At 43.5% G+C, this 12,217-nt stretch overlaps 1 protein-coding gene across 1 annotated transcript in view; it reads left to right on the top strand.

The window, feature by feature from the left end:
- Nucleotides 1–12,217, top strand: part of LOC137345649 (dynein axonemal heavy chain 11-like) — a 622,812-nt gene that overhangs the window by 286,787 nt on the left and 323,808 nt on the right. The window contains exons 36-37 of the mRNA XM_068008891.1: nt 3,691–3,885; nt 4,902–4,979. Coding sequence (XP_067864992.1) covers nt 3,691–3,885; nt 4,902–4,979 — 273 coding nt within the window. The remainder of the gene's footprint in view (nt 1–3,690; nt 3,886–4,901; nt 4,980–12,217) is intronic.

Below are 12,217 nucleotides of genomic sequence, written 5' to 3'. Positions count from 1 at the left end.
CGAGCATGATTATTTAAAAAATGTAGCCTGGATTGTCTGCTCCGTTGTTACACCAGTAGAACCGCAGTAGGGCAGGACTAATGTCTGTTGTAAGTTTATGGCCCTGACCCTGGCTGATTCAGACTATGGGTCACCTAAATAATTTTGTTGGGCTCCCTGGCCCCCACAGGAGAGGCAACGTCTTCTTAAACAGTCCCTCAGGATCAACAATTACTTGCTTGTACTCTGATTTTGTGTGGTTTAATATGGCTAATGTGTCCAATGCCTGATCCACAGACTCTGCTGAATGTGAGGCAGGTGATGATGAAAGGTCACTGACCTGAAACGTTAATTTTGCTTCTCTCTCCACAGATGCTGCCAGACCTGCTGAGTATTTCCAGCACTTTTTTGGTTTTATTTCAGTTTCCAGCATCTGCAGTATCTTGCTTTTATTTTGAGGCAGGTGGTGTTTGAAGGGACAGGTAAATGAGTTAATTGGGGAGGCTGTGTGCTCCTTCCACTGCCTGGACTTAGCCTCCATGTGTTCCTGTTGAAATTTCTTGAGGTGCCTTGTGTCTTCCCGAATGTTCCTTCTCCATTTTGGGCAGTCGTTGGCCAGGGATTCCATAAATCGCTTCCTGTGTCCTCTTGGGAGTCTCTTGCCACGACGAAATACATAGTAGCGCAGTTATTTCAAGAGACTGCTGTCAGGCATGCAAACGATGTGTCCCACCCAGCAAAGCTGCTTTGGGTGATTAGCGCTTCGATGCTGGGAATGTTAGCTTGGGAGAGGATGCTGACATTTGACCACCTATCCTGCCACCAAATATGAACGATTCTGCACAGACAGCGTTGGTGCTATTTCTTTAATGCCTTGAGATGCTTGCTGGAGATTGTCCAAGTCTCCGAAGCATATAGGAGCACAGGGATCACTGCTGCCCGATAAACCATGACCTTAGTCCTGGGTTTGAGGTCCTGGTCCTCGAATACGCTTTTTTCCTCAGTTGGCTGAAGGCTGAGCTGGCAACTTGACGATGGTGATGGATTTTGGTTGAGAGGAGACTCTCAAGATATGGAAAGTGGTTTCGGCATCGATCTTGATTGATCCAGGGGTGGGGGTGGGGGGAACGGGTGGTGGTGATGTTGCGCTATTGGAATAGGTTGGAAGAGCACCTTGGTTTTCCAGTTTGTCGCGTCATTACAGCACAAAAGGAGGGCATTCGGCCTATCAAATCCATGCCAGCTCTCTGCAGAGCAGAACAGTCAGTCCCATTGCCCCTGTCTAGCTCCATAGCCCTGCAAATTTATTTCCCTCAAGTGCCCATCCAATTTCCTTTTGAAATCATTCATCATCTCCGTATCCATCACCCTTGTGGGCAGTGAGTTCCAGATCATTACCACTCGCTGCATAAAACATTCTTCTGCACATCCCCCTGTATCTCTTGCCCAAAGCCTTAAATCTGTATCCCCTCATCCTTGTAGCATCAGCTAATGGAAACAATTCTTATTTGTTTACCTTATCTAAACCTGTCATAATCATGTACACTTCTATTAAATCTCCCCTCAATCTCCTTTGCTCCAAGGAGAACAACCCCAGTTTCTCCAACCTAACCTTGTAGCTAAAATACCTCATCCCTGGAACCATTCTTGTACATCTTTTCTACACCCTCTCAAGGATCCTCACACCCTTCCTAAAGTGTGGTGACCAGAACTGGATGCAGTACTCTAGTTGGGGCCTAACCAGAGCTTTATAAAGATTCAGCATAACTTCCCTGCTTTTGTACTCAATAGCTCTATTTATGAAGCCCAAGATATGATATGCTTCGCTAACTACTCTCTAAATTTGTCCTGCCACAATCAGGGATTTGTGCAAATGCACCTCAAGGTCCCTCTGTCCCTGCACACTCTTTAGAACTGTGCCATTAAGTCTGTATTGCCTCTCCCTATCCCTTCTGTCAAAATGCATCACCTCACACTTCTCTGTATTAAAGTCCATCTGCCATTTGCATGCCTATCCTGCTAACCCATGGTTGGAGTGACCTTGGTTTTAGAGTTGAGGCAATGAAAGTTGAGTAATTTCCCATCTGTCCTGTTAATTTTCTCCATCCCTGTGGGGAGCTTGCTGGAGGTGAGATGTAGAATTGCAGCAAGAAAGATGGAGAACAGAGTTGGCGTGATGACGCAGCCTTGTTTGACCCTAGTGTTCACTGAGATAGAATCTGTGGTGGTCCCATTGATAAAGATCGTGATTTCCATGTCATCATGTAGTAAGCGAAGGGTAGTACCAAATTTCTGAGGGCAGTCAAATTTGAAGCGGACTCTCCATAATGCCTTACGATTGACGGAGTCAAAGGCTTTCACGAGATCAAAAAAGGCCATGTACAATCATTAGTGCTGCTCCCTGTATTTTTCCTGGATTTTCTGTGCCGTGAACATCGTATCTGTAGTGCCTCTCAGTGGGCGAAATCCACATTATGACTGGGAGAAACTCTTCATCCACTGGGAGGATACGGTTGAAGAGGATCCTTGCAATGAACTTCCGTGGCAGACAACAAGGAGATTCCCCTGTAATTACTGCAGTTTAATTTGTCTCCTTTCTTGAAAATGGTCATGATGACAGCGTCCCTGAGATCCTTTGGCATGCGCTGCTCTTCCCAGGTGAGGGATATGAAGTTGTGAATCGCGCCAAGAATATATCTGAGCCGCTTTTTAGGATTTTGGCAGGGACTCCATCTGTTCCGGAGGCCTTGTTTCCCGGCTGATGAATGGCTTTTTCAACTTTGTTCCGGGCCAGGGTAGCAGAGAGACTTAGTCGAGTAGTGTACTGAGGGATGGAGTCAAAGACACTGGGGTCAAGGACAGAGTCTCAGTGAGGAGCCTTTTGAAATGTTCCCTCCAGCAGGTGCTGACTGTTTCTCTGACCTTGATGAGCTCTCTTTCATTCTTGGCTCTCCGCATGGTGGGCCTTAAGAGTATTTGGGCCATAGACGGTCTAGACAGCGCTGAAAAAGCCACGCATGTCTTGTTTACTCTTCTTGTTCTGGACTTGTTGCCTCTTTTTACGTTGTAAATCTGTCGCTTGTCCTTTATGAGCCTATGTCTTAGCTATACGTTATTTGTTTTCTCGGGGCAGAGCAGCGCGGCGCAGGCCTGACTCAAGACCCTGGGCCCAGGGACAGCCAGACCGAGAGAAACAGCTGTCCAAGGTCCAGAGCCAAGGAGAGCCTGTGGTCCAGGAGAGGTGACAGATATTGACCATGTAATGTAGAGTGTCAAGAACCTTCTGGGCTGGTTAGAATGATTAAAAATGGTTTTTATCACACGCTGCCATGGCTCAATTGATTCTATTGGGATTTTTGACCCGCTAATATATAAATGCTGTCTGCGCCACCCATGGCAATGTGAAGCATTGTGATGACATAAATTGCAATGTATGACTTCTTTCCATCATTTGTATAGTAACAGATCTAGCAATATTTAGGTGACATTCCCTCTCTCTTCTGGTCTTTGCAATAAGAAATCTTGGAAGTGGCAAGAACAAGTACAGAACTGATGGAGTGCCTTGGGAATAAATTTCTGCCACATTTGATTGGAGTTAACCCAACTCTCCAGCATAACTCCAACAGAAAATTTGTGTCTTTTTCTTATATTACTGCAAACCTATGATCAAAATGATATAATTATTTTGTAACAAGTTATTTCTTTTCCAAGGTATTAATGCGTGCTTTAAGGGATTTCAATTTGCCAAAGATTGTGACAGATGATGCTCCCATTTTTTTGGGTCTTATTGGTGATCTATTTCCTGCCCTGGATGTTCCGAGAAAGCGAGACCAGGAATTTGAACAGGTGGTTAGGCAGTCCACTCTGGAACTCAGCCTACAGCATGAAGAAAACTTTATCCTTAAGGTGTGAAGTCTTTCATCTTAATAAAAGCACTTTTTCTCTTTTATCAGTAGAAGTAACATCTGATTTTTTTTCTTTGGTTGGATTAGAAAAGTTACACAAGTTGGTTGTTGAGTTGTGCATGTTAAATCTGTGTGGCAAGTCACAGTTTTCCTGTTGTGCCTTCGCAGATTAATATTTGAATACTAATGAATAGGAGATGCATTTCTACCTAAAAATCAGGCATTGTTTTAATTGTATGCAAGAGAAATGATTGCAAAGAGTAAGAAAGCAGTAAGTGGCTATTTGTTCCTATGTTAACTCTTTTGCAGAATGTTACAAAAAAAGTGTTACCTTTTTTTATCTATACAGTTCTAAGTAAATCGATGTGCCCATGCTCGATGGGCCGAATGGCCGCCTTCTGTGCTGTAACAGTTCTGTGATTCATAAGTATGTCATTGCTGAGAAGAACCTTTCCAATTTCTATCATCCAAAGTCAGTATCCTGCACCCAGGGCTTGCCCAGGCCAGATACAGCTCAGTTAGATACAGAGTAACGAAGGGTGAAATTCAATTTTGGACAGTAGCAGATCATGCGACCGTTACACACCAAAAGAAAATTAAACAGCTTGTATTATGGGTGGCCAATATGTTAATGCTAATTTTGCACCCTTGTCAAAGTTGAATTTTTCTACCAACATCTTTTTACTCTGCCCCAACAGTTGGCTGAAATCTAACCTTTCTTACTTTACAGTGTAAATTTTTCTACTTCCTGCAATTGCCAACTGGTGTGAGTAAGATTGGCAGTAAGAGATAGAATAAAGAGCTACAATTTCAGGTGAAAACAGGATTAAAGTTAGCATATGGCTGCACGTACAGGCTTTCTAAAGTATTATAATATTGCAGGCATAGAAACTCAAAAGCTTAATTATATAGCTAGATATAACTGGAATTTTTCAAAAATAAAAAATACCAGTGTATTCTTCTAACCAGTTCCTTCAGTTTACATAATCATTGTTGTCAATGTTGTCTTTATCCTAGGTGGTTCAGCTGGAGGAGTTATTGGCTGTCCGTCATTCAGTTTTTGTGGTTGGAAATGCTGGGACAGGAAAGAGTCAGGTAAGCAAAACCATCTGCTGAGCTTTATGATTACTCAGAAGAAGTAACAATAGAATCACCAGTTTGGCAACGTTGTTTTATATGCATTTGTTCAATAGCAGATAAACCAAATGGTGGATTTTTTGATAAAAGAAAAACTGGCATTTATATAGCACCTTTCATGAACTTCACGACATCCCAAAGCATTTTATAGTCAGTAAAGTACTTTTGAAGTGTAGTCACTGTTGTAATGTAAGAAATCTGGCAAGCTCCCACAAATAGTGCCAGATAATCTGTTTCTGTGATGTTGATTGAGGGATAACTATTGGTCAGGACACTGGGAAGAATGCTCCTGCTTTTTATGGTAATAGATCCAAGGGATCTTTTACATCCACCTGAGAGAGCAGATGGCGCCTGAGTTTAACATCCCATTCGAAAGACAGCACTTGCGACAATGCAACACTCCTTCAGTACTGCACTGGAGGGTCAGCCTAGATTTTTGTACTCAAGTCTCCAGAGTGGAACAGAGCCCACAACCTTCTGACTCGAGGTGAGAGTACTACCAACTGAGCTAACTTGGCTGAGCATGGTGTCAGATGTGCGCAACACTGACGAGGTTGTGATTGTTGTCCATCATGTACCCCTGATAACTGATGCACTCCTTGTGGTGATGGTGCTCCCACAACTGAAGGAACAACAGTACATTTGTAAATCAGATGCATGTAACTTGAATGGTAACCTGAGGCTGATGCTACTCTTGTCCTTTTCAATGGTAGAGGTCGCAGGGGTAGGAGGTGTTGTTGAAGTTTGGTAGTTTGCTGCAGTGCACCCTAAAGGTAGTATATACTACTGTTGGTTGGTGGTGGATATTAAGACCAGCAGCAGAGGTGTCGATTAAGCATGTAAATACTAAGCGGGTAGTAAGAGGTGGAGTGGGGCCGATTAGGGACAAAGGGGGTAGTCATAGAGTTATACAGCACAGAAACAGGCCCTTCGGCCCATCGTGTCCGTGCCAGCCATCAAGCACTTATCTATTCTAATCCTATTTTCCAGCACCTGGTCCGTAGCCTTGTATGCTATGGCGTTTCAAGTGCAGTAATATATGCTTAAAGGTGCAGGGCAAGGCTAGAATGAGTACTTTGCATCAGTGTTTACTAAGGAAGAGGAATCTGACAAAATATCAGTAGAAACAGAGAGTTAATTCAGGTGTGCCAGCACGGATTTGTAAAAGGCAGATCATGCTTGACTATTCTAATTGAATTTTTTGATGAAGTATCAGAGAAGGTTGATGAAGAGAATGTGGTGGATGTTATCAATATGGATTTTCAGAAAGCGTTTGATAAAGTACCACATAAAAGACTGGTAAACAAAATTGAGGCTCATGGAATACGGGGGTCAGTGTCCATTTGGATAAAAAATTTGGCTTCAGAACAGAAAACAAAGTCGTGGTAAATGGTTGTTTTTCAGATTGGAGGAAGGTAGACAGTAGTTTTCCCCAAGGGTCAGGACCACTTTTATTTTTGCTATATATAAATGACTTGGATCTTGGAGTACAGAGTAGAATTTCAAAATTGCCAATGATACCAAACTTGGAGGAGTGGTAAACAGTGAGGATGATATGAACCGTCTGCAACAGGAAATAGGTAGGCTAGCAGAATGGGCAGACAAGTGGCAGATGGAATTTAATACAGACAAGTATGAGGTGATGCATTTTGGCAGAAGGGTTAGGGTGAGCCAATATAAACTTAATGACACAGTTCTAAAGAGTGTGCAGGAACAGAGGGACCTGGGGGTGCATGTGCATTGATCTTTGAAAGTAGCAGGCCATATTGAGAGAGTGGTTAGCAAAACATAGGGATCTTGGGCTTCATAAATAGAGGCATAGAGTACAAAAGCAGCGAAGTTATGCTGAACCTTTATTGCGTCCAGTTCTGGTCACAGCACTAGGAACAATGTGAGGGTCCTTGAGAGGATGCAGAAGAGATTTACCAGAATGGTTCCAGAGATGGGGGATTTTAGTTACAAAGTTGGAAAATCTGGGGTTGTTCTCCCTGGAGCAAAGGAGACAGAGGGGAGATTTGATATAGGTGTACAAGATTATAACAGACTTAGATAAGTTAGACAAGGAAAAACTGTTCCCACTAACTGATGGTACAAGGACTAGGGGGCACAGATTGAAGATTTTGGGCAAGCGATGCAGGAGAATGTGAGGAAGAACTTTTTTACACAGCGAGTGATAATGACCTGGAACTCACTGCCGACGAGAGTGGTGGCAGCAGAGACGATCAATAATTTCAAAAGGAAATTGGTTGGGCACTTGAGGGAAATAAACTTGCGGGGCTACAGGAATCAAATGTAGGATTAGGACTGACTGGATTGCTCTGCGGAGAGCCTGCATGGACTTGATGGGCTGACTGCCCTCCTTCTATGCAGTAAATGACTGTATGACTCTGACTGTCTGACTCACTAAAGGCTGAAAAGTTCCCTTGACCTGATGGCCTACATCCTCATGCCTTAAAAGAAGTAGCTGCAGAGATAGTGGGTGCATTGGTTGTCATCTTGCAAAGTTCCTTAGATTTTGGAAAGGTCCCAGCAGATTGGAAAATTGCAAATTCAACACCTCTATTCAAAAAAGGAGGGAGACAGAAAGCAGGAAACAATAGGCCAGTTAGCCTAACATCTGTCATTGGGAAAATGCTGGAATCCATTATTATAATAGTAGTGGGACATTTAGAAAATCGTAGTACAATCAAGCAGAGCCGACATGGTTTTGTGAAAGGAAAATCGTGTTTGATAAGTATATTGGAGCTCTTTGAGGATGTAACAAGCAGAGTGGATAAAGGGAAACCAGTAGATGTACTGTATTTGGATTTACTAAAGGCATTTGATAAAGTGCCACATAAAAGGTAACTGTACATGATAAGAGCTTATGGTGTTGGGGGTAACATATTAGAATGGATAGAGGATTGGCTAACTAACTAGAAACAGAGAGTCGGGCATTTTCAGGTTGGCAAACTGTAACTAGTGGAGTGCCACAGGGATCAGTGCTGGGACCTCTACTATTCACTATCTATATTAATGACTTGGATGAAGGGACTGAGTGTATTGTGGCCAAAATTGCTGATGACACAAAGATAGGTGGGAAAGCAAGTTGCGAGTAGGAAATAAAGAGCCTGCAAAGGGATATATATAGGTTGAACAAGTGGGCACAAATTTGGCAGATGGAGTATAGTTTGGGAAAATGTGAACTTGTCCGCTTTGGCAGGAAGAATATAAAAGTAGTATATTATTTAAATGGTGACAGATTGCAGAAGGACTCTGTGGTACAGAGGGCTCTGGGTATTCTGGTACATGATCCACAAAGAGTTCGTGTGCAGGTACAGCAAGTGATTAGGAAAGCAAATGGAATGCTGTCGTTTATTGCAAGGGAAATTGAGTATAAAAGGGAAGTTTTGCCACAGTTGTACAGGGGGTTGGGGAGAGCACATCTGAAGTACTGTGCACAGTTTTGGTCTGAAAGAAGAAAGCTTTCATTCGAAGTAGTTCAGAGAAGGTTCACTCAACTGATTCCTGGGATGAAGGGGTTATCTTATGAGGAAACGTTGGCCAGGTTTGGCCTGTATCCATTGGAATTTAGAAGAATGAGAAGTGAACATATTAAATGCTGAGGGGACTTGACAGGGTGGCTGCTGAGAGGATGGGAGGAATTTTATCCTGTCGGCGGGGGTCTTGACATTTGGGGAAATGGAAGCCGAGATCCCCACCTCGCCTCTTTTCCGGAAGGCATGCCCAATTTAGTGCCAACCAGCCACTTAAGTGGACAGCGGCAGGCCTTCCATCGGATCTAGGACCCCGTTGCCAGAGGTCCCGCCCTTGGAGACCTGCCAGTCAATCAGAGGCGAGCAGCTGTATTACCACTGTGGATGCGTTAGCTGCTGATGGAGGTGACCGTATTGGAGTCCAAGGAGCATCGCTGGAGCCAGGCCTCAGGTAGATCAGGGCAGGAGGGGTCTAGCAGGGGAGGGAATTGAGGGGGGGTGGGGGGTAGGGATTCGGCAGCAAGGGCAGGGGTGGCCCTCAGCGGTTCTCCACCCCGATGCCGGGTCCCTCATATGGCCGCAATTAATAGGATTAATAAGAGATCTTGTAGTTAAGGATCCTCTGGGGGAAGCAATCATAAGATGGTAGAATTTCAAATTCAGTTTGAGGGTGAGCAACTCTGGTCTCAAATCAGTGTCTTCAGCTTAAACAAGGGCAATTACAGAGGTATGAAGAAAGAGTTGTCTAAAGCGGGCTGGGAAAATAGACTACAGGGGAAGTCAGTGGATGAGCAATGGCGGACTTTTAAGCAGATATTTCATAACACTCAGCAAAGATTTATTCCGGTCAGAAGGAAGGACTCGATGAGAACGATGAACCACCCGTGGATAACGAAGAAAGTTAAGGAGAGTATCAAATCAAAAACAAAGGCGTACTAAGCGGCGAAAGCTAGTGGTAGGCCAGAGAATTGGGAATATTTTACAAACCAGCAGCAGATGACTAAAAAGCTAATAAAGAGGGAGAAAATTGATTATGAGAGTAAATTGGCAAGAAATATAAAAACAGTTAACAGCTTCTATGGGTATATAAAAAGGAAGAGAGTAGCTCAAGTAAGTGTGGGACCCTTAGAGGATGAGACTGGGGAATTAATAACGGGGAATAGGGAAATGGCAGATAGTTTAAACCAATATTTTGCATCGGTCTTCACGGTGGAGGCCACTATAAACATTCCAACAATAATAGATGAGCAAGATGTAAATGGGAGGGAGGAACTTGTAACAATCTCTATCACGAGGGAAAAAGTGCTGGACAAACTGTTGGGACTAAAGACAAGTTGCCAGGACCTGATGGTCTGCATCCAAGGGTTTTAAAAGAAGTGGCTGCAGAGATAGTGGAGGCATTGGTCATAATATACCAAAACTCACTGGATTCCGGTAGGGTACCAGCGGATTGGAAAACCACTAATGTGACACCCCTATTCAAGAAGGGAGGGAGACAGAAAGCAGGAAACTATAGACCAGTTAGCTTAACATCTGTCATTGGGAAAATGTTAGAGTCCATTATTAAGGAAGAAATAGCAGGACATTTAGAAAAACATAATGCAATCAAACAGAGTCAACATGGTTTTATAAAAGGGAAGTCATGTTTGGCAAATTTGTCGGAGTTCTTTGAGGATATAACAAGCAGAATGGATAAAGGGGAACCAGTAGATGTAGTGTATTTGGATTTTCAGAAGGCGTTCGATAAGGTGCCACATAAAAGCTTATTGCACAAAATAGGAGCTCGGGGCATTGGGGGTAATGTGTTGGCGTCGATTGAGGATTGGCTAACACACAGAAGGAAGAGAGTCAGGATCAGTGGGTCTTTTTCAGGTTGGAAAGCTGTAACTAGTTGGGTGCCACAAGGATCAGTCCTAGGGCCTCAACTATTCACGATCTATATTAATGACTTGGAGGAAGGGACAGAGTGTAGTATCCAAATTTGCTGACGATACAAAAATAGGTGGGAAGGCATGTTGTGATGAGGACACAAAGAATCTGCAAAGGGATATAGATAGGTGAAGTGAGTGGGCAAAAACTTGGCAGCTGGTGTTCAATGTGGGAAAGTGTGAGGTCATCCACTTTGGTAGGAAGAATAAAAAGGCAGGTTATTATTTAGCTAGAGAAAGACTACAAAATACTGCAGTACAGAGGGATCTGGGTGTTCTTGTACATGAAACACAAAAAGTTAGCATGTAGGTGCAGCAAGTAATTAAGAAGGCAAATGGAATTTTGGCCTTTATTGCCAGGGGGTTAGAGTTTAAAAATAGGGAAGTCTTGTTACAACTGTACAGGGTGTTGGTGAGGCCACATCTGGAGTACGACATACAGTTTTGGTCCCCGTATTTAAGGAAGGATATACTAGCATTGGAGGCCGTTCAGAAAAGGTTCACTCGGTTGATTCCTGGGATGAAGGGATTGTCTTATTAAGAAAGGGTAAACAGGTTAGGCCTTTATTCATTGGCGTTTAGAAGAATAAGAGGTGATCTTATTGAAACATATAAGATTTTAAGGGGGCTTGACAGGGTAGATGTTGAGAATATGTTTCCACTGATGGGGGAATCTCGAACGAGGGGACATAGTTACAGAATAAGGGGGCACACATTTAAAACTGAGATGCAAAGGAATTTCTTCTCTCAGAGGGTGGTGAATCTCTGGAATTCTCTACCTCAGAGAGTTGTGGAAGCTAGGTCACCAAATGTATTTAAGGAGGAGGAGATAGATTTTTGAAATCTTGGCCCGAAAGCAGAGTTGAGGCCTGGGACAGATCAGCCATGATAGATAGAGTTATACAGCATAGGAACATGCCCTTCGGCCCATCGTGTCTGTGCCGCCCATTTTCCAGCATTTGGCCCATAGCCTTGTATGCTGTGGCGTTTCAAGTGCTCATCTAAATACAACTTAAATGTTGCGAGGGTTCCTGCCTCTAACACCTCTTCAGGCAGTGCGTTCCAGATTCCAACCACCCTCTCAGTGAAAAAAATTTTCCTCAAATCCCCTCTAAACCTCCTGCCCCTTACCTTAAATCTATGCTCCCTGGTTATTGACCCCTCCGCTAAGGGAAAAAGTTTCTTCCTATCTAACCTATCAGTGCCCCTCATAATGTTTTATACCTCAATCATGTCCCCCCTCAGCCTTCTCTGCTCTAAGGTAAACAACTCTCGCCTATCTCTCTCTTCATAGCTGAAATGCTCCAGCCCAGGCAACATCCTGGTGAATCTCCTTTGCACCCTCTCCAGTGCAATCACATCTTTCCTATAGTGTGGTGCCCAGAACTGTACACAGTACTCCAGCTGTGGCCTAACTAACATTTTACACAGCTCCATCATAACCTCCCTGCTCTTATATTCTATGCTTTGGCTAATAAAGGCAAGTATCCCATATGCCTTTCTAACCATCTTATCTACCTGTGCTGTTGCCTTCAGTGATCTATGGGCAAGTATACCAAGGTCCCTCTGACCCTCTGTACTTCCTAGGGTCTTACCATCCATTGTATATTTCCTTACCTTGTCAGTCCTCCCAAAATGCATCACCTCACACTTCTCAGGGTTAAATTCCATTTGCCACTACTCTGCCCATCTCAGCAGCCCATCTATATCGTTCTGTAATCTAAGGCTTTCCTCCTCACTATTTACAACACCACCAATTTTCATGTCATTTGCGAACTTACTGATCATACCT

The sequence above is a fragment of the Heterodontus francisci genome, chromosome 2 (assembly GCF_036365525.1).
Source record: "Heterodontus francisci isolate sHetFra1 chromosome 2, sHetFra1.hap1, whole genome shotgun sequence".
Taxonomy (NCBI): Eukaryota; Metazoa; Chordata; class Chondrichthyes; order Heterodontiformes; family Heterodontidae; genus Heterodontus; species Heterodontus francisci.
This window is presented reverse-complemented; position numbering and strand designations above follow the sequence as displayed.